Raw genomic sequence first — 23,490 nt, forward strand, 5'->3', positions numbered from 1 at the left:
CACAATATTGTAGCCACGCAATATTCCTTTCAAGATAGTCCAGACTACGACCGAGGTGAAGTAAACTAAGAAGACTACAGAAAATAATTTACTCTAGAAATAAGTTACATTTTTAAACCGAAATACACGGAAGACATGGCAAAACACCAGTTACGTCAGTGCATGGTTCCTCAACCTCAGAAAATGTGTCGCTGAACGTTAAATAACCTTGCTGGGGGAACTCCAGGTTCTCACAAACGAAATTTGCCATGCTAATGGGCAACAATAAAGCACACCTAATCATTCGTCCCACCCTATGAAAACTTGCTCCACGTAGCAAGTTGACCAGAGGATGTACGTCAAAAAAAATACGGTCTCTACAGCCCCAATTTACGTTAAAAAAAAAAAAAACTTTAACACTCAACAGAAATGGTGGCCTACTTCCAGTGGCTCTGGTTTAACATTTAATTGGAACTTGCAAGGACTACAGCTGGTGCCAAATGTAGGTGTGTAGGGAAACTGAAGCAGTCATCTTCAGCAACTCATGCTCTCTAGTCTGATATTTCGAGACAAAAATATATATAATGGGGCGGTATGGGGTGAGAGAAGACACCAGCATGCCTTTAGGCTATAGATTCAAGCATTCATTTGGAGACACCACTGTGCCTGCCAAGTCTACCAAAAGCTTTTTCACAGCCTACAACCCATGCCTTTTCAGAGGATAACATACCATGAGTAAACTGCTCCAAAGGTTAACAACTATTCATTTAATAAATAAACACACACAAAGATTCTTGGATTATCTATGCATTTATTTCAGTTCAGTTACAAGAACAAAGTATGTTTCATTGAAACTGTGAAAGATATGGCCAACAATTCTAATGAAATTGTTGGCTTCCAACTATATGTACATATTTACAAAGGAAGTCATATATACAAGCACATTATATCACAGAAGCCGGACTTGTCTTTATTCTGCTCAATATTTAAAAAAAGGGAAGGAGAACCCAAAAGGACAGAAGTTTGATCAACTAAGGGCTTTACTGTGGCAAAATATATACAGTAGGCATGCATATAATCAACCAAAGCAGTCGATTTCAGGCTGGGCATATGCCTACTATTACTATAGTAGCTTACCCATTTTATTTTGTTTTGCTAAAGGAGCCCATTTAACGTGGGCTCAATTGTTCTTTTTTTTCGCCAAGCATATTGCCAAGCGCACTGCCACAATTCTGCACTCAAAATTTCAACATAAAAAAAACCTCAAAGGATGCTTCTTAACATCAGGGCGACCGTAATGGAATTACAATTTTAAAGATTCCGTACAGCTGTGCTTTATAAACAGCGGACTGAAATAAAGGACAGATATATACACATATGCAGTTTGACAGCCCAACTCCGTTATTTACAATATATACATATCAGATTTACATACATACATCATAAATATTGAAAAATATTGGCAAACAGTGTCATGTTCCATAAATAACATAAGTATGAGATGCCCATGGAAGACCATATGCAAGAGGCGGCGGTGGACAGTGGTTGAATACTGAGACCTGTAATTTGGGTGCTGTTTCTAGTTCGGGTACACCAGACATATTTAGACTGGATCAAAGCTCTTCGCACGCAAAATATAGGATAGAACAAGGCGTTGACAATTCATGTAAACTTAGAAAAAAACCTTATCCTTAATTTGGACTATTGTTATAAAATCAACACAACACCCACATCGGGACAATATTGGGTGTCCATCACTTTTTTCTTCAGCTGTCCAGCAGTGTTTACTTTGGAGGAACGAGGCCTTGGAGGTACACTGTCACTGACTGAGGTTAATAAAGAGCACAATTTGCAAGTAAACGTGGGCAGAAAAAACAATCCACGGTGGAAACTGCATGCTTAGTAAATTCCGAAAAATGTGAAAGTAATTTAGCACTACTACTACTGTAGATTATCTACAAATTCATTAACTTTGTAATAGCCACCACATGGGGCACAACACCACGAGCAAGGAGGCACTGTTTCATAGGTTTGATAAGCAGACTCATGTCCCACTGCAGAGACTCAAATGGTATACATGTGATTTACAGAACTTGGTCCTCGGTGGGCCACCTCTGCTCAGCAAATGAATGCCCGGCCAAGAATCTGATACAAGCGAGGCTAAAACTGCATCACACACATTGCATCTGGGTGTACCTCTTCTAGGACAGTTTACGGAAACTAGATCTACTAGGTTACCTTCGGGTTATTTATTTTCATTTTTTCTTTGCCTCACAAACTAGTTTGCATGGTGCAGCTTGTAAACTTTGCCAAGTGCGCAGTGACATGACTGCAGAGAACGTCTGGCACAAACATATTTCAGGCTCTGTGCCAAGACAGCAGAAGTGTCGAGTAATTCAGCATTCACTGTGGTGCAGAGAAATACTGTAAGCTTCTTTTAACATAACTGCAGTCAACCACGATAGGACTGTAAACCCAATCTATAGTCCGTTGATGTATAGATTGTCTCGTGGCAGAAAGGCTGTTAAGAAACAGCAAACATGCTCAGCAACCTATGTTAGTAGATGCTGCGACTGCATTCTGCATCCCATTTTGTCCAAGTACACCAACTTACATAACACAGTGCTACATTTCCAATTACCTGGCTAAAAGAAAAAAAGTGTTCTAATCTCAAATATTGTTCAAACTTGGCCAGTGTAGATCAACCCCATTCTACAATACGTCTTATTTTTCATTATGTTATTTAAAAACACGGGTTGATCAAAGGGAGCACTACAGTGTTTTGTTTTAACTGGCAAGTACAATATAATTTTCAATTAAAAAACTATCTGATTCAAAAGTATTTGGTTTTTAAACTGTGCGTGTTTAAAATGCAAGAATTTGAAACACGTTGTCTTGTAAGTTATACATATATAGAAGTGTGACTGCCATACCAGTACAGTATAAAAATTAATTACCCTCAAAATGATTGAGGCTGATAAATATATTTTTGGTACAAAAAAATGATAAAGTGTCGCTTTTTTCATCGATCAGTTCAACACTTTGCCGTGGAACATCTATTACTCACATTAATGCTTTAGGCACATTCAAGTAATAACATTATTATAACATCCAAGTAACAGTTAATGACAAAAGCCAAACTTGTGGCATAATAAAAGTCGTGTTGCGTCCATTCTCTGGAATGGAATAAATCAACACTTCCCTCAGGCAGAGCCTTTGCAGGTTTGAAGTGAACAATGTCCGTGTTCCCATGCAGAACTATTCCATAGAGTTCAATTCTACATCGAGCAGCTCGAGTCAAAGCATCTGCAAGTTCCAGGAAGTGACGCTGCAAGAAGCACTGATGAAAGTTCCATCCCCAGGAGAGGATATCCGAAAGAGTCACTCGTCCATGGTCAAGTGCCCAGTCCGCGACAGCCGGTTAGGTTAGTGTCCTTCGGTAGACATGGCATTCTTGGTCCAGTCAAGGATGATCAAGGCCATGCTGCCAGACATGACAAAGATTCCGCTAATCAGGAACACCGTGGCCTAGAAGAAAGGAACAGGGAGTCAGCAGGCAGACATGTGGTTCAACAATGACAAGAGCCCACTGCACGAATAATTTAGACCAACCCGGCTGAAGTGGCTGCCTAAAGTCAACCATGTAGTCACAATAGGTTTGTCAAATGAAATTGTGGCGCCTCTGAAGGGGTCTCCAGCCAGTAGCTCGTGAGCTGTGTAGCTGTACAGCTACCTCCGAGTAGCTCACCTGTGTGCACCCAAGCTTTTTACATTAGAAAGCTTTTGCTTGCTTGAATTATTATATATATTTAAAATAATTACATTAGACAGCACTAATTATATTAGTAGCTCTCAATGTGTTTCATTGAACATAAGTAGCTCTCAGTACAGAAAAGGTTGGAGACCCCCTTTGAAATTACAAACAAATGAATGAACAGTATTATGCATTCCAAGTGATATACAGCAGTCAAGGCAAAGTGCGTGTGAAAGCCAAGCCTGCATCAAGAACGATACAGAAGGCAAAGAAGTGCGTGTCCTATTCTCACAAGAAAAGCAAAGGCAGGAAAGTCTTCTGGCTCGGAATCTTGCCTGCTCAGTAAGATTCACAGTACTTGTAAGTACAACACTGGACACAAAAGTGTCATATCCAGACAACGAGCTATAATCTATAAAAATAGGATAACTAACACTATTTAAGTAGGAATCTCTTCTACTATGAATATGTGGTTGAGGGTTAAATAAGTAGCTATTACTTTAAGAGAGTGGCACAAAATAAAATGCTAGAATTTAATCTGGTCAGCCACTCTCTCATTCCATTGGACTTTAAATGCATCAAAGGAAACGGAACGAGGAGTTTATACAACTAAGATGTCATGTCATCCATGTGCCAGCACAGTAGAATTATAGTGAGACATGAAATAGTCCTCTCGCTGCTTTTATATTTAAAAAAAAGACTGTTCCAACAATTTGTCCAATGGCAAAAGTTTAGGTTACAACTCTAATGTTCCAGTAGCGTATTATATTTGCACCTCAAAAACAATCTCCTATTACATGAAATTATATGTAGAATTTTGGGAATACAAGGCAAGTGGGTGGAGAGGAATTTTCCCACTCAGTCATGGTCTTTTACGGACACTGAATTCCAACCTCTAACCCCCAAAATGAGGTGGTTACCTTTAGAAGGCACCACTGCTAACCCCTCAACAGCCAGAATTAACACATACTACCCCCCTTCACCAGGGTCTTCTTCCACTTACTTCATCCATTTAGCACTCAATGCAAGCCAAAAATGTGGAATGCCCATACTAAAGCAGCAGACAGAAAAAGAACTGAGAATTAGGAGTCAGAGGAGCACTATGTAAATCATAGGTTCCCCTAAAATAACTTTTGTATCTATCTGCCCCTCACAAATACGGATGTACTTTTAGATCATAAGAGGAAAAGACACGAAGCCCGCGATAGAACATACATTTAGTGCTTCTGTGAAACCTAAAGTTTTTAATGCACCTACCCCAATCTTCTGCACAGACTTCATTGGCTCTTTCTTCACTAGTTTGATATAGAAAGCGGAAGGAAGGATGAAGATCAGCATTGCAGCAGCAGAAGCCCCTGTAAAAATCAAAAAAGGGGAAATTCAACATACAAATCTGTTTAAGCATGCCTTCCTATCACCAAATTACTATTTTTAAAAGCTACATTTTATAACGACATGTGGCACAATTGCGCTCTCCTCCTCGACTCCCACCCTGACTAGCACAGACCAGATTCTGGCACCAGAACAGGTCCTGTGTAAGGTTGGGTAATTGCACTTTGTCTCATGGAGGGTGCACATTGTCTCACATATGGATTCAATCAACACTAACCCCGAACCAAACGAAAATCTGGAACTGTTTGCACCCATATGGTAAAACAAACCTGGTAACATTAAAGACACCCTAGCAAGCCACCACAGTTAATGCAAGAAAACTACAACTCAAGTTGGAGACTGCTATGGGTTAACTTATGTGACTCTGACCACTTAGAAGAAGCTAGACTTACCAATAAATCCAAAAATATCTCGAATGGTTGGAACAAAGATGACCAGAGTGTTGGTGAATGCCAAGAGGAGGACTGTGATGACAATATGGCGAATCCAGCTAAACTCTTTCTCTGCACACAGGAGCTGGTTGATGGAACTTCGGATCTGCAATGTAAATAGAAGACTGGATGATCTACAGCTCAGAGAAACTTCAAGATGACGCGCTCACTCAATTACACAAGTATTTTGCAACGAGGCCCACAAACATGTCGATACCAGTAATGTGGAGTAAGGTCTTTCCGAAGCTTTATCATGTATGCAGACTGGACCATAATACAACTGTGGTCATACGAAGGATGAAGAAACACAGTATGCAACATTTTCCTTGTCACCCTTGTAGTGACCTCACCCTGAAATTTCCTCCTGACAAAGTACTGAAAAGTTCTTGATTTCTATAACCAAACAGATCTCCGACTGAACATTAGATCAAAAGGGAAACTTAATTGTTCGAGTCGTGCCTGTCCAACTGAATTATTTCCACAAAGAACCTGCCGCCCCCACGAAAGAGGACTTCATGGAATGATGCAGGAAAATAACTGCAGCGGATCCACTGTGGTCCAGGCTAGCGAACAGCCGCCTCAGTCAAAATTCACTGCACCCTGCTCACATTTAATGCCTTTCAAAGGTAAGTGGAGTCCTTGAGAGAAGCGAAGGACTCCAGGACAAAATGAAGAGTTTCCCACAAACGCTTGCACTGCAGCAAGTCCTATTATTGTCAATATGAATTACAAGCACATACTTGGTATTAAGACACTGCCAACCACGTTGCGAAGAATGTACAGGCTACTAAAAAAGGCTATCGGTTTATTTCACTTTTAAATATTTGCTAATGAAGTATGAAATTAATTCACATTGATATTTGGGCAACAAGATCGAATCGAACCCTCTGTGTTTCGCGCCTGCAGAGTATTTGAGGAAGACTCACCGGGAATATGACAACAGGGACAGTTAGCGTAACAGCAACAAGAACTGCCAGGCGGACGATGAGGAGGACCACACCAGCATCTTTGACGTGAGAATACGTATGAAGCAGTTCAGGTTCAACGTTTCCTACAAAAGATAAAAAGGGAGACTTAAATGCCATGGCCCTATAGATACCGCGAGCTACATAAGACGAAAAAGCACACATTTTAGTCCACATACAGCTTCGTCTGGGGGTGGGGTGGGAGAAATATTGGGGTTTGGGAAGAAGCTCTCTCTTCAGTCTATGGATGGAGGTGGAGATTTCCATAAGTGGCCACAGTGCCTTTTAAGAACATCCCAAGCGGTCAAGTTCACATTTCAGAAGTAGAGCTGGCTCGGGTTATGCAATAAAATATGCGTAAATTCAACCATTTACTACATATCCCATTATCTAGGTTTAACTGTTTAGACTGCGACATCTAGTGGTAGGGAATAGGCATTTATACCAAATTAAATTGTGGCCAAGAAGGTCAACTGGCAGCTACCCATCATGCTAAAGATCTTCACCCCAACCTGACTGCAGCTGGTGAGCGCTCAGGTAAGGCTGTGCCAACCGACGCACAGAAGGTGATCAGAGCTTTCTAAAATGACCAAACAAATGGAAACTAAGAAAGCAATCTTCCAAAGTACAATATTCAACCATATGCTTATGGTTCACTGGCATTTATTTTGCAGTACAGACACTTTGACTAACAGCAAATAGTAGTCCTTTCCAGAAACTAGCTCTTAGGATAACAAATTGAGAAAAACGAATAACTTCTTACCATAGAAAGTGAGGTATCCAAACAGAGCAGCCAAGAGGTACATCAGAAACATTGCAAAGAAGGAAACATTGGACACATTCATCATTCTTTGGCGGCTGCGTCTGTTAAGGTGAAATTGGGATACATTATGAGTGAGCACACAGACATATTTACACAATTGTATAATGGCAATAAAAGGAAAGTTAATGCATGGGAAATATCAACAACGAATGACAGGAGTGTGAGGGCTGCATGCATTGGGAAACCTGGACGGGGGTGGACTGTAGAATGCTATTCCTGTGAAAGTGAAGTGACGTGTAATTTAATTACGCGGATGGCCCTAAAATCTCCAGTTAGTGCCGTAGATTAAGTGTGAACAATAACACTGATTTCCAACTAGTACCATTGCCCTGTTCTCACCCTCTTGGGTAAAGGGGAGGCAACTTTCTCATGTATTGTGCACGATTACCGATATATTCTGGGATAATCCTGGAGAAAAAGCAAGGAGCAGGACTCCGAGTTCAATCAACAAATGGGCGCAAGGATAGAGAAGCGGCGATAGCGATGCACATTAGATGGAGACACTCAACATTCATCTTCAGGCAAAAGGAAGGTAGGTGGTTTCATACTGTGAATTAATTTATTATGAAGGGACATTCTGAAAATCTATTTTTGATGAGGGAATACCAGAGGCCTTGAATGAGGGCCTGGCATTAGCGGTAGATTCTGTTGAGAAAAGACAACATGGCAGTCAACAAGGATTATCATTCCAATTATTTGGAGATCCTTATTGTACTTCAACCCAGCAGCAGCATGCAATGCCAATAGCTGGTTATTTGTCTTTGCTGCCTCTTGTCTTTTTATTTCTCTTTACTATTAGGTACCAAGTGAACTTTAGAGGCCTTGTGGGAAAAAGACTGGAGATTACAACTCTAGTTGTGTATGAGAAATGGATCTGATAGCACAGACCCTTTTAATTATCAGAATTCATGCCTTACTGAATAACACTGAACAAGAAACATGTCATGCTAGTAATGCAACTTACCCTTTGAGCTCTTCGTAAATAGGAAGAACAGCGGGGTGACAAACAAAAGAAAACGTCAAGATGGGAACAGCATAGACAGTCTGAAAAGAATTATGATACGTGAACATTAGAAAAGTCTGGAAAACAGTTTCCTACAGGCAGATGCTATGTTTATAGGTCATTTGGAGGGTCACATGCAGTTAGTGGTAGCCCAGTTCAGCAAGTGTGGGACAACAGACTGGACATGCCTCAGTCAGGTCCTCAATCGCACAAACAAAGTGACATACTTGTTTAGTTGCTTCAAACAAAATTACACATGTAGTTAGTTACCTGGGAATTCCACACAAAATATTTTGGCTTGCACAGGTCATCATCACTCGTTAAATTATCAGCTATGTCATGAAGCGGAGCATATGTAGATGCCAAGACAGCCAAGGAGTGATTTACAGTTGTATTCAGGTCATGGTCTTCTAGCGGGCAGGGAATCTGAAATTTCTTGTATATGACCTAGAATACACAAAAACAAATAAATATTCATGTTAACACTTAAATTAACATCAAACTTTCAAAACTGTAGTGAAAGGGGGGCTACACAGAAGGAAGACTATAGCTTTCATTGGCTGGAAGGGGGCATTTTACTAATAACTGGCTTTTTTACAGGTTTATTTTAAAAAATTAAAAAAACTGCCAATGAATTGAGCTTGGTTTTGACTATACCTGTGGCAAGTATAACAATGGAGTTGCAGAATGAGCAAGTTTTATTAATTCCACAGTCCTTTAAAAAGAAGTGAACTTTTAAAGCTTTGACTTCAATTTGTATTTCTCTGAATGAGAGTTTGAAGCGAAAGTGTACATACCACAATGAGAAAGAAGACCATACACATCAGGGACAAACCACTGGTGTAACCCAAGTATCCTGTAAAAGAGAAAAAGAGAAAACCAGTGTTACAGATGAAAAGAATTCAGTCAAAGAAATCTAGAGGCAAAGGCTTTTGGTTCTGACTAACACGGCACAAACAAACCAAGAGCCACAATTTACTGGTGATCAGATTTGGCGTAGTTTGTAAATCTGAAGTACAGAAATCTTGACCTGAAGTGTTGCTCTGTCTTCAAACATACTAGTTTGCTGGGCACGTCCTTCCGTTACAGTAATTCCCACTGGAGTATCTCAAAGTATTTTCTTTGCACAGAGCAATATGGTAGTAAAACACAATGTATATCCTCTCGATTGCCACACCATATTAAACTACCATTACTATATATATATATATAGATATGGACAGAGGACAATTTACTGTGCAAAACCAATACACGCGTGGCACATACAAAATGTATTTGAAAATTAGGAGTGTAATGTATCTTACCCAGGTTCTTCAACAGCGACAGGGGAAGTATGAGTAGTACAGACACCACCACGACGAGGAAATCACCATTTAGATACCACTCCCTACAATGACATAAATACCATCTTACTCGAGTCTTCACATTAATTATCAAAACAGTTTCAATGAAAACTATTGAATTTAAAAATACATTTAATGGGAGATGAAAGCCCAATGTTACCGTAGTAATGCAAGTACTTTCCGGAAGGGGGGTGTGGGACATGCATATTTTTATACAGCAGCGTGAATTCATTAGGTCCATTTGCTTTCTCTTTCACCAGTGGTATAACGCCCCCCCACCCCCACGCCTCTTTTGCTCCTGCATCCTATACAACCAGCCAGATACCTATAGATTTGTCAGTACTAGTCTCTCACTGTGCACAAACATCACCCATATCCAAGACAACCCACAAATCCAACCATTTACTACACAAAAATACATGTTTCAATACAATAATGTCATGTAGCCATCAACCACCCACTGTCACCTAGCACTGTACAATACTCGCTATGAAACAGATTTTCAATTACACTCGAAATTCGCTTTTAGCCAACTTAACAGTACATAGACCCACCATAGACATATGCCCTCATTCGACAAAACGTCACCAAAACCATTCAGTTGGCAACAGACTGCCACTGTTCACACCCTGTACAAAACTAACACTTCTTGGAACCAATCAGAAAAAAAGACTGATGCCAACAATACATCATACTGGGCTGTTAACAATCCGGTTTAGAAAATGATTTGCATTTGCCGGGATATGAAATTCAAACCACCCAGCGCAACTAAATCAAGAGCTCCTTTGGCACATGTATCCATGCACGTAATACAATACAAAGATCGTGAACAGGATCAAAGTGATTTTACTTTCACATTAACCAACACAAACTACTACTTAACTAGACATTTAACAAATCCCTACCAACCACATTCAACAAAACATAACAACCATACACGACTGAACTGAAATTCCCAAAAAAATAAAAAAAGGCACCTAGAACAATATAAGATACGATGCAACAGTAACTGTAGAAATAACTCTACAAACTTCGATAACAAAATCAGGGCCATATTAAATATGCGACTGTGCAGCTGCAGCGTTTTTTTTGTGTAATTATGGTTGTGCCACTTATATCCATATGCAGAACAAAAAATAATTTGTTTCTACCTCAACCTGTTAAGAAACTACTAAAAAACCAGCAGCAAGCTTTGCAGCGCAGTGGAGGGCTGTTTGCAAAGGTAGGCTAGTCACCTTTTTGTAGCTTATTGCTTTTTCTAGGTGCTAAATCGGTACCAATTAGGTGCAACATATGCCCAGTGTTCAAAGTGTAAAAATGAGAATATTGTGAAATCATACTATCAAAAAATGTCGCATTATGTCGCATTTGTATTTTCTTGCCACATCATTCAGTCACCTCTGCCAAATAATTCCAGTGGCCTTTCAAATATATCAACTCAACTATACCCTAAGTAAAAATACAGCCAAGTGCAAAACTAATATAAAGTATACAGCAATTCTTTGTTTAATAGAGCACAAGCTTTATCTATAGACCTCTGAAACAGTCGCTGGCGTCGAAAATAGTAGTGACCAATGAGTTGCAGTATCTCCAAGCACTAGGTGTTAATAGTAGTAATTTCTTAGAACCACTCCAAACCCACAAAGCAGCAGAAACGTTCAGAGATTACCCTACTCCAAGTAGATTCTGAACTGTTCCTAATCTAATCTTCAGGTTTATTTATATTCCACCAAAAGACGGTGTAGCATGGACAGAATGGAATGTTGATAAATATGTATGCCTTGCTGATTAAACTAATCGGGCCCAATAGCACGTTATGTGGACACATGTAGTAACAAAGTCGAATCATATGTTAACACTGTACAACTTCAGCTATTGTCAAAAAAGAATGTAGCATATTCGAGAAAAACATCACGACAGAAAACGGGATCCTCACTCCAGGCTTAGCTGTTTTGATTTCACAGCTTTAATTGAATCACTTATGCTCTATTTTAGTTAAATCCCTATCCTTATAATAACTTCAGAAATAAATGACGGGCTAAATAAAGAGTGCATGCAGATGGCCCTGAGAGTATTAATGTTTACCACTGGGGGGAGTAGGTGCAGGAGCCACTCGAGGATTGGCTTCACGGGGGGCATGGCCCCACGCCAAATACCATATACGACACTCTGCACATCGGCATATATACGGATTTTCAGCTAACCAGGATTTCAACTTGCTAGGACAATATGCAGGCGAAACTCAATTGCACGAAAAACTGGAATTATAGTATTTTCCTTTGAAAGAGCATCGTTGTGTCAAGAATGCAACTATATTTCTAATAAGTCACACATGTCTAACGTATGTGAAAATCGGGTAGCTTGTTCATTTCCCTTAAGAAGGCAACGCTACCCTTGGACCCCAGGGGACTCGGCCACTTTGAGAGACAGCCCCAGCCTAATATCACCTTCCAAGCAACAGCTACATTCTAGTGATGAGCAGTCAGAGGCCTGCGAGGAAAACAGACTTTGTCTGTTCGGTGCAAATGACGGGTGATATCTAGATAGATATGCTAGTAATGTTCGGTGTCGGAGGCGAGGTAACAGTCTTGGGGCTTGAGCAGAGAAAATGATACAAAGATGCCTGCAGCCGATTACATTACATGGCTCTCTCTTTTTTTAATGTCAGACCTTGCTAGAATATCTGCAAAGCCATTCAACCTCCGAGGACTGACGCACTGCCATGCTTACACACAAATAACAATTACAAACACGCTTCTCGTCACTGTTGCTTAACAACGGCTATCCATTCTATTCTCTGTTTACTAACCGTACCAGGTTACAACCCAAGACCTCAAAGCAGGAGAGAGCAAATCCTGTTTCCGCTTGCACACAAGTTACTCATTACCTATGGAAAGTCCACTCACCTGTTTTTTTTTTACCATTCACACAGATAACGGATTCCAGACCAACCCTCTGTAAACAAGCTCTTTTGACAACATTCCCCAGCAGGCGTATGGACCAAAACTCACGTTTTTATTAACTACTTATCAAACCTTGATGAAAAGGCTTAGACACAAACACGTTATGGTACTCACCCGCTACTCTTCTCAATTCCCATTAACTCCATGATCACCAGCGGCAATTCATATTTCACAATGTACAGGTAACTTGACATTGCTGTTAAAGAAAAAACCTCATTAAATAAATGAAATATTAAGTGAATGATAGACCAATTTACAGGCTGAGCTAAACGTTCTTATGGCCAACTGGCAATGTAGCCCCTTGGTCAACTGAAAATGTAGGCCCAATGTCTCGTAAATGTCATTGGGCTAGAAAATGCACTTAGGATCAAACGGGAATGCGTTAAATTGGAATGTGGTTGCTTGACCAACTTGAAATGAGTTACCAGAGGGAAATGACAGGCCACGCAGGGTGCAATGTTCCTTCAAGCCCAACAGCAAATACCCGTGCTGCCAGTATGGCAGGTGTGCATTAACCGGGACTTCAGTAAAGTGGAAGCAGCCCAGTTCTCATAAAAATGATGTTCATTGTATACTGGTGTCTTAGAGAAGATGTAACAATTAAATCCTCACCACCAATGTTCTGCATTGTGATGGATACCGAAGCAGCAAGTTTTCCAGGTATGCCAAAGGCCTTCAGACCCAGCTGTTCATATAACAATGACCCTAGAATTATTAAACAAATGGAACATTAAAATAGGGCCATAAAAAAACCCTGAAATTAAAACTATATGTGCATACAGAACAAATTAAGCAAAATCAAAATACATACCTCCTTCATTTGCCGTCTTTAAAAGAAGATGAATTGAATACAACGAAAATATTGCGACAAACACTAAAAGGACCCTAAAAAACAAGAGTGAGGAATATTTTCAAAAGACGTGGAAACAAAACAGAGAACTGCAAACGGCACCAAATTCATCACGGTATGCACAAATTTAAGAACTCATCAGGTAAACAACACCAAATTTGTCTTGTATCTTAACAGTTTAATACTTTTAAAATATTCCTCATTATAAAATTATGTTAAAGGTATATGTGTTTGCAGTCACGTGAAATATTTTATGTACTGTGACACCAAATGCTTGAAGAATTAAGTTATACATATAGGAATTTACAGCCAGAATAAAACAGAAATCCGGTCGCAAAGGGCCAGATTCTGAGAATCTGGCCCTTTGAGAGCGGTATTTTTTCCATTAGGGATGCATCATCCCAAATGCAAAAATCGCTAATTAAGAATTTGCTAAATTGCGATTCTTTGCATTTAAGGAATCTCACATTGAGATTCCTTAAATGCAATGCATGAAAGTGAAAAAAATAGCGAATTCGCTATTAGGGCACGCAAATTACCATGAAGTACAACTTCATGGTAATTTGCAAAAACTTTGAAAAATGCACTAAAGTGCATTTTTCAAAGTTTCATGTTGCGCACACACATGCCCTAAGGGCATGTGTGTGCGCAACATATGTGCACACATTATTTCAGGGGTGCAACAGGGTGTCCTTTGGACACCCCTGCACCCTAGAAATCGCAATCTCAATTTGCGAATCGCTATTTGCGATTAGCAAATTGAGATTGTCTTCCCATTCATTCCTATGGGCCTCTAGAATGAATGGAGAGATATTCCGTAATTGCGACTCGCAATTTGCGAGTCGCAATCAAGGAATTATTAGAAATCACTATTTTATTAGTGATTTCTTGATGCATAGCATTTTGCTATTCCTTAATAGCGATTCAGTATTTTTCGCTATAAAGGATTAGCAAAATGTGTTCTTGATGAATCTGGGGGTTAATGTGGTCGAGAATGGTTTATATACTAGCTGCAGATCAAGCCAGCTCAATGGTCTAATCAGTTTCCTCCTTAATTATGAACATAGTCTCAGAAAAATCACCGTAACTGGCCTTGTCTCAGGTTTTCACAGAACAGTATTTCTGTGAGCGTTTAGAAATAGTTCACATCCTGGTGTTGAATGTTGCATGAAAAATGGATGTTTACATTTACATAATCATGTGATTAGGTAACGCGACAAACCTGTTTTGTGAAATAGCTATTTAAATACATAGCACTCCACAAGATGCCAGGAGGTAACCCGGGGGCAGTGTACAATGCAAATGTTGTAATAAAAGTTTGACGTTTTATTTAGCAGCACAAAACAAAACACAGTAACGTTTCCCTTCCGAACCATGCATGAGCAGCAGTGTTTTCCATGGCTGTGGTGGCAACAGTTTTTGCTGCATTCTACGTGTTGACGTCACCTTGCAAGAAGCACCTTTGTGTCTAACGGTCCACTAAGGGCAGGTAGTTATTAACAAACAGGACTCCCAAGACCTTCTCAGAATAAAGCTTTAATTAAAAATGGCTTCCTGTTAAAGACACAACGCTCTCAATCTTGCAGTGACGTCAGTCTCACAGCATATTTTACTGAGACTGTCGCAAAGGAGCAAGCAGGTCAGAAGAAAACTGAACAAGACCAGACTGGTCCCACCTTTACTATCTCAAATCAATACATGTGCTGCTAACAGTACAGTGTAAGGGCACAGAGGTAGAAATAAGGCACAAATGAAGTTGGAGAAGCTGCCTCGAACAAAATAAACTATTATTCTTGTATTTAGTGGTAAAAAAAGTGAATATTTTGAAAATGAGCAGGGAGATATATTCTGAAATAAAACAACCCAGGCTGCAGACAGAAGCAATTAATACAAGCCAGGACTGTTTGTAAACTTGGACATGTTCTCCGCATCTGCTTGCCTTTTCCTGCAAAGTGGGAGACGCTTCTCAGCGCATGGACCAGAGTTGGCATTGGTTTGTCGAGGTGTAATCTAAGTGTCTCAAATGGAGTCAAGATGTCAAAGACCTGGCAGCTGTAATAGGGCTGTAGCAAGGAGCCAAATGCCTCGTTGACACACATACGCCTTTTGAAGCAGTGCTGGGGTTGCCCTCTTTAAAAGTGAAGCAGACATGCGCACTGGCGTGGCTAGTGACCCTTCTAGTGCCAGTGGTGCCGCCTCGCTTAAAGCAACGCACCACTTCCGAGGGCCGCTGTAGGCATCGCTGCACCTTCTTGCTGATCTCGCTATGAAGTACTGGGGCTGAATTTAAAAATCAACCAACCCCGGAGTGCCGAAACTATTAAATTACAAGTTCAGATTAAAAAAATGGGTAAAAAATCCCTCTGCTCTTGGTTGAAATACAGACATCCCAGCAGTCTAACAAGCCTGCCTCTTGGCACCGGTGTAGACGGTCCAACCACCCAGACAGGCCTATCAACCCACTTTATTCCTTGTCGTTCGTTGCTGCATATTTTTCTTCTGTCTTTTTTATGAAAAAGTCAATCCCCTCAAAAGGTTTCTATCCTGTGGCTAGAAAGTGTGGGCCCACTCCTGCTGGAAACCAGCACCCTGCGCCTTCAGAATTCCTTACTGTACTGATGGCACTTCCGAGCCTCCCTTCCAGCTTTGGCTGTAGGCAGAGCCGGCCTGTGCTAGGATGGCGCCCGGGCAGAAAGACATTTGGCGCCATCGCTGCTGCGTGTGAATACAATGAGGCTGAGGTCACTTTTGTGTTCACAGGTCAGCTCCTGACTGACCACATCACAGCAGGAGCCGCCCTCTGCACAAAACAACTTGGCACCTTCCCCATAATCACCCAGCCCTTTCACACTGCAGCAAGCGCTTGGGTGGGTATTCGCGCGTGACAGCACGGGGTGAGAAGGAACAAGCAGGACACACGGGGTGTTGACAAATCACTAAAAGGACGTCAAACCGAATCACTGGAGCCAAGTGAGATGGCCGGAGCTATTTGCATGGCATAATGCAGATAGGTCTGGGCCTCTGAATATTGGCGCCTTGGGCCGGAGCAAAAGCAGGCCCTGGTTGTAGGTCTGCCCACGGAACCATCTGGTACCAACATTGACATATGTAATAAAGCATGAATGCCAGGGAGAACCCCTGCACTTCCAACACCCATCAAGGGGCACTTACATAAAGAGCGCGATCCCCGTGTTGGCCATGGCGTAGGAAAGCCCCAGGATACCGCTGCCCACAATGGCGTTGCTGAGGTTAAACACCGACATTCCAAAGGAAGTGGTGCCCGGACGCTGCACAAAGAGGAAAAAAACGGTGAGTCACAGAGAGAAGTCAAGCGAGAGTTCTAAAAGTTATCGAAGAACACTTCTTTGTGCACTTACATATTCGGTTTCGTACTTCTTTTTCATCATGTTGTTCTCAAGTAAAAAGTTCTCATTCTCTTCGTCCATTTCTTCGTACCTACTGCTGAACAGAGGAAGAAAACAAATGTTTTACCGATCAGAAGACTCCAGTGCTTGTGTTCATTTTTTCTGGGCCTAACTACCACCCTTTCTGTAGTGATTACGCACTGACACGTTAATGACAGAAGACGCACCATGCCCAAGCATGCCCCCCACCCCCCGATGTTTGTTCAGCCGTTCTTTCTGCGTGACAACTAAATTGCCCCTAAAAGCAGTCAAGCGCCTCGCTGAAGCCAGCTTCTACTTCCATATTATGCAGCTGACCACACTGTCAGTAAGACCCAGGGTGAAAGTGGAGTAGGGTTTTGGTTTCCCTAGCACAGGGAGAACGTTTACAAACAGCCCGAACGCAAGCATTCACGTCCTGAAGAGTGGCATTAGGCTAGCTATTAAAAATAATTTCCAAAGGCAGAGCTAGGGCCTCACATACTCTTCATATGGAATAATGCTGCCTATCAGTTTCATTTCTGTTCATACGAGCATAATTTTAGCTATCTTCAGTACTGCTTTACCATTTTTTAACGCAGGATTATTCATATTGTATTTGGGGCGATAATGAGTATATCCCTCGGTGACGCGACCTTCTATCCCCTATTAGTATAACAATTATTATTATTCTAATCGTTTTCAAATTGCATTTTCACATATATATTGATATATTGGAGCATATCATTCATAATCCATAACATTACTAATCGTCTCAACCTTTACTGTGACAATTAGGATGAGGATTGGCCTTCTCCTAATCCTATTAAGATAGCCAGGAAAGCACTGACCTCTTGAGGGCGATCTCGGGGGCATACTGTCCACTGTACTCGTTGTTGGAGCTGTTGCTGCTACATTCGTCCTCGTCCCGGGTGGGCACAGTGCTGAAGCGGCTCATCTCCTCCCGGGGCATGGTTTCGGAGGATGCTCGGGCTCCTAGATGCTGATGTTGCTGTCAGTGGTCCACAGCGCCTGCGTAGAGCGGGGGAAGACATGGTGACGTCGGGTACTGCAGTGGATTCGCGCAGCGAGCACGTGAGTCAGCCCCCCCTACCCCGCCTCTTCCACAGCAGGCTGGCGAGTGGAAAATTACCAAGCGGAAAAGTACCAGACAGTGAGCCGCACTGCGCGTGCGCCTAAGCGCCCACACCTCCCCTCGCTGCGCCCAACAATAACTGGAAATGTGTCAGCGCTGCACAGGAGACCTCTAGCGGGAAATTTTTTCTTGCATTTAAAGATAGAATTAAAACATGGGTGGCATTCTATAAACCTTTGTATCTCTGTCCAGCAAGCTAATGGCTAAACAGCCATTGACAATTACAGATATAATAGTCTTCGCTTACATTCAGATATGTGCAGACTGACAACTTGTGTAAGGTAATTGAACGTTATACAAAATGAATGTACATTCCACTAAAAATAAGCAATTCATTCTTCCGATAGACCGTATCTAGAACGCCACTCGTTTCTTTCAATGCAGTATATTATAAGGCCTTTCCTTGACCAATAAAACTCGGTGGGGAAAAAACTGAAGGCCTCTCTGTACTACAATAATTGAAAACAAAGGGGCAGGAAGACGATGACAATATTGTGAAACACCCCTTAAATGTAAATAGATATGCGGTACCCTAAAATGAAATATTCACAGGTTACAAGCAAGGCCCTTGTACACTCGCAGTGCTGGTCATTTACATCTAAGCATAGCAACATGAGGCCCGCGCCATGTTCTAAGTGCTGGCTTTTATTAATATGCGGGTATCAGTACCCTGCCTGGTGTATCTGGGCACACGACGTGCCTGCAGGGAGGCATCGGCTGGCTGCCCGGCTGCCGGTGCGCGGCCACTCCCTCCTCGGCCGCTTCAGGCCGCTCCCGAGGAAGCGTCTGATGCAACTCTGCTGCGCATTGAGGCATCTCCCCCGCGCCTCCTCCTCCCGCACCCGGCTCAAGTTAGCTCGCCAAGCGGGCCAAAGGGCACGGGTGGGGAAAGACCCGAGGGCGCTGCGCGAGGGTGGTCCATGCAGAGGGATGCAGCGTGCCGCCACAGGGCAAGGTAATGCACAGGTGACAGAGTGGACGGCCAGACACAGGGACAGACCCGAAAGGTATCAGACATCGGGCGCAGAGAGCACCAGACACAAGGGCGGAGGCGCCCACGCTACACAGGTGCCCGACTAATGGGCAGCTCACCAAAGCAGCGGGTACAGGGTCTCCTCGACTTCTTATTGCACCCGATGAATAGAAAATCCCACATTCCAGTATCCAGCTAACCGCATAAATCATTCATACGCCTCTTTTGGTTAACACTTATATCAACATATAAAAATAGATTCAACAACCCGCATGCCAGACGCCCGACTCACCTTAATTCCTTGTCACCGCAATTTATTTCTTCAAATGTGTCGGTGTATTCGGTGTAGTTGTATATAAATAGATAACGGCAGCGACTGCTAAAAAAAATAAATTAGGCGTACCGTAACGTCGATAAAAGAATACACACCAACCAAGATTAAGAATTAAAATAAATAACACAACGAACACCGATTAAGAACACGAGGTAAATAAAAAGGGAGATTCCCGCCGGTTTAAGTGCAGGGAAGCGCTGAGCACTAGCATAAGATCTCGCCCTTCTGCCGGCCGCTGTCTAACAACCGCAAGCCGGGGCCGTCCTTTCACTAGAAGGGGAAAGGGGCGGGCAGGTGGCGGGGGACGTCAGAGGAAAGGCAGGGCCGAGCCAGCATGTTGCGTCAGTCTACTCCATTGACAACAATAATAAGAGAAGGCATCGTGCTCGAGGCTGCTTCGTACGCCTTCCCCCTTTGTATATCAACAGAGCACACCCCTCCCTTAGAGGCATCACGACTCCTCCCCCTGCTTAATCGGCGGCCAGCAATTGGCTGGCTGCTCATAACCAGATTCCCTAACACTCCCGCCCATCTCACACAGAAAGTTCAAGGCCATCCCTGGCATCAAGGGTTCTCTCAGGCTGGGAGGGCGGACACGTGACAAGTTCAAAAATGCAGAGTCGCGAATGACTTGCCCTTTTTTTGTCTGACAGAGGTTCTTAATTTCACTGCAAGAATGTGAATAGAATGTTACTTTACGCCCTGGTTACAAAGATGATCTTCCTTGATTTCAGACCTACACTAAGCATGGTTTCGACGCTGAGTTCAAAAACGTCTCCCATGCAGCTTAACAGCTTCCCTAATGCTGCATTTAACCACAACATTTCCCGAACAGCATGCCAATGATTTACAATCTATCTCGAGTGTCAGTTCTATTTTTTCCCGGTCCCACATCACAAGAGGCTATTCTGATCTACAGCGATGTATAGTTTCTGTTTTGAACCATATATGACAAGTTCATGCATCAGTGATTGTGAGCCCAGCAAGGTGGTTCACAGCCCCAAAGAACACTCTAAGAAGAAACAGCCGAACAATACCCAGAGGTTTAGAAATGTTGACAGCCCGGACAGACGAAGCAGACCTACCTAATGAACACACGACTAAAGGTACAGCTGTCGAAACGCACCCAAGGAAACGGCAGACAAGCCATGCTTTATTGACTTAAAGTTAAGTAGTCAGCGGCGCAACGAAAATGTGGGCCCCACCCCATGCAAGATACTTGGAGGGGCCCCATCCAGGCACAATCAGGACTCTCCGGCCAGCGTACTCTGCTGAGGGGGTCCCCTGGAGCTTGGGGGCTGAGGGGCCTGTTTTACGCCCCTGTAAGTAGTTACATTCAAGGAGATCGACGACATGCAGTGGAGCTGAGGCCCTTAACTGTCCTCACACTTCTCTCGCCTCTTCACCCCCAACGTTTGATGAGCAACAAAACGTTACTGAGTGATGTAGCACACACCTTAAAATCAGAGTACACTTCTAGACACACACCCTTCGATACCACAAAACAAGCATTTGAAATGCAATAGGTCTCGCATTTATGAGAGTTTGAGCTATTGGAATTGTAAATGACAATGCCTTTTATTTATGTGTTGTTTTTAAAACAGATAACTAAAAGGCATTGCCATGTACAATGCCAACCGCTTAAACTCTTGCAAATGCTAGACCTAGTGCATTGCAAATGCGTTCCTGTTAAAAATAAAATAAAAGCGTTAGGAAAAGGTTGTCAAGCTATTGAGAAAATAGTGCTCGGAGGCTGTAATTAAAGCCTACTGAGAACAACACTAGAAACAAGGGGTGTCTTCATGGGAGGTTACAAAATTAGACTAGGCGGCACTAAAGAGGGACTACTGAGCCTTTTGACCAATGAGCCACAGTTCACAGTGGGCAATGACATAAGCAAATGAACAATATGGGCTGAGAGTGGGTGGGTCTTCAAGTTCCTACCTGAATGCAGCATGCCTCCCAGAGCAGCGCATGCACTGCCCAGGCTCTTCCTAAAAAGCAGGAAATGATAAAGGCATTTATGGTATAGGTATTCGTTCCATTATGTTGGTGCGGTCCCCATTCACGACTGGGTCTCTTGTGTTTTACACTGCTGGTTACATTTGAATTTGACTCTGCATTGGGTTCTTCTCCATTCCGTAACCTTACTGGTGATTGTGTGGAATAGATCTTCTATGAGCTCGTCAAGAGAAACTTTTCAAATAGTGAAAAAACTTTTAAAAGTCCCAGACCCGCCCTGCCAGGTAGCCCCTTCGGACAGCCGCTGTAATGAACTGGCTGAGTTCTTCAATCAGAAGATCCAAAACATTCTGAAGCACCTTCCTATGGATAGCCATGCTGATCTAGATGTCCCTCCCCCGTTAGCAGCACAGCAAGTCGAGCATAGCTTGGACTCATTTGCCCCCATCACAATAGACATCCTCTCCCCCATCTTTCAGTCTATGAAAAGCGGTTCCATGCTCGACCCAGCTCCATTACATATCTTAAAATTAGTTGCTCCTACTATCCTCGCCCCAATGGCAAACCTGATTAACACCTCTTTGTCACAGGGAGTCGTACCTCCGAACTGGAAGAGGGCGGTAGTCAAAGCCCTGTTAAAAAAAACAATCTCGACCCCCTGGAGCTGAACAACTTTCGGCCTATTTCCTTACTGCCAGGTACCAGCAAGATGGCAGAAAAATATATCAACCGGCAGCTATCTGACTATCTGGAAGCAAGCAACTTACTTAAACCCTCACAGATGGGCTTCCGACCTGGCCAAGGTACGGAGACCGCGATGATAGCAGTGGTGGAAGAGGCGAGGAAGATCTTAGATTCAGGGGGATCAGTGGCAGTGATCCTCCTGGATCTGAGCGCGGCCTTCGACACTGTTAACCATCAAACGCTGGTTCAGCGGTTGAGGGACTTGGGAATTTCAGGACTTGCTCTGTCTTGGCTGAGATCCTTTTTACATAATCGGTCATTTCAGGTGGCAGAGGGCAATTTTATCTCCAATACAACTCCAATACACTGTGGCGTCCCCCAGGGCTCATCTCTGAGCCCCACGCTTTTTAATGTTTATATATCCCCTCTTGAAAAAATTGTTACCCCCTATGGCATTAAGCTCTTGACTTATGCCGACAATACCCAGCTGGTGGTGGCACTCAGTGAACAGGACTGCCCTTCTATCGATCTGTACTCCTGTCTCGGTGACATAGCCAGCTGGGTGAACAGTTCCCATCTCAAGCTTAACAGCGACAAGACGGAGATCATGGTTATGGGCAATCAGTCTTATTTCCGCCCAGAGACGCTGTGGCCTCCGTGTATGGGATTGCCTCCAACTCCTAAATCAGACATTAAAAGCTTGGGGATCTGGCTCGATCAAGGCCTCACACTTAATACTCAAGCCAGAAAAACTGCGGGAGCCTGTTTCGGCCTCCTTCGAACGGCGCGAAAAATCCTTTCGCTGCTGCCCATTCAGTCCAGGAAGCTCTTGATACAGGGCCTTATACTATCCAGACTGGACTACGGCAATGCGTTGTATTTGGGCGCTCCACAGAAAGTGACAGCTAAACTGCAGGTTGTGCAAAATACTGCGGCTCGGATTTTAACGGGCGCCAACAACCGCAGCTCAGCTAAGCCGGCCCTCGGGTCACTGCACTGGCTGCCCATCGTCGAAAGAGTACATTTTAAGGCCATAAAATTCTGCATGGCAAGGCCCCGCCTATTCTAAAGGACCTTATCTCCCCATACAAAACAAATAGAACTCTTCGATCCACGCATCTACATTTAACCGCCATACCAAGGCTCAAGAGGGCCCGGTCAGGAGGCCGCCTCTTTTCGTACAAAGCCTCCAAACTCTGGAACTCACTCCCACAGGACATCCGCACCCAACCCAATCTCCTTTCCTTTCGTAAGCTTCTTAAGACCTGGCTGTTTCCCTAATTTCCCCGCATTTGCCCTCACACATTCTATTACTAGCACTGGGACGCTCACGGGCAGCCATGCGCTCTAGAAATCTGAAAACATAAACATATTGGCATACAAGTATGGGTAAGTTTACAAAGAAATCTCATCCATACAGTGCTGTGCCTGTGGGCGAGAAGAATAAACCTTAACTCACATATAATATATATTTGCAAGACACTGCGCCCTTTAA

At 42.8% G+C, this 23,490-nt stretch overlaps 1 protein-coding gene across 2 annotated transcripts; it reads right to left on the reverse strand.

Annotated features, from left to right (window-relative positions):
• Positions 1-773: 773 nt before the first annotated feature.
• Positions 774-19,725, reverse strand: SLC38A2 (solute carrier family 38 member 2). 2 transcript variants are annotated; one of them, XM_078675775.1, is made up of 16 exons: positions 19,308-19,725; positions 17,738-17,918; positions 16,881-16,962; positions 16,675-16,790; positions 13,465-13,538; positions 13,266-13,358; positions 12,768-12,849; positions 9,652-9,734; positions 9,145-9,203; positions 8,618-8,794; positions 8,309-8,388; positions 7,285-7,385; positions 6,483-6,607; positions 5,518-5,662; positions 4,991-5,088; positions 774-3,507 (listed from the first exon to the last, which is right to left on the reverse strand). In XM_078675775.1, exons 2-16 carry the CDS (start codon positions 17,857-17,859, stop codon positions 3,406-3,408), a joined length of 1,539 nt encoding a protein of 512 aa, XP_078531901.1. In that variant the 5' UTR covers positions 17,860-17,918; positions 19,308-19,725; the 3' UTR covers positions 774-3,405. The 2 variants fall into 2 exon arrangements, with proteins under 2 accessions (XP_078531901.1, XP_078531891.1); XM_078675765.1 differs by having other exon boundaries at positions 16,881-16,965; positions 19,308-19,625.
• Positions 19,726-23,490: the final 3,765 nt, after the last annotated feature.

This window comes from Lissotriton helveticus, chromosome 1_1 (assembly GCF_964261635.1).
Source record: "Lissotriton helveticus chromosome 1_1, aLisHel1.1, whole genome shotgun sequence".
Taxonomy (NCBI): Eukaryota; Metazoa; Chordata; class Amphibia; order Caudata; family Salamandridae; genus Lissotriton; species Lissotriton helveticus.

Coding starts and splice junctions, on each gene's coding strand:
- SLC38A2 (XM_078675765.1), bottom strand. CDS start 17,859: ATGCCCCGGGAGGAGATGAGCCGCTTCAGCACTGTGCCCACCCGGGAC. Junction 7,386..8,308: donor ATTTACGAAGAGCTCAAAGG/GTAAGTTGCATT, acceptor TCACCTTAACAG/ACGCAGCCGCCAAAGAATGA. Junction 5,663..6,482: donor TCCCTGTTGTCATATTCCCG/GTGAGTCTTCCT, acceptor TTTACATTGCAG/ATCCGAAGTTCCATCAACCA.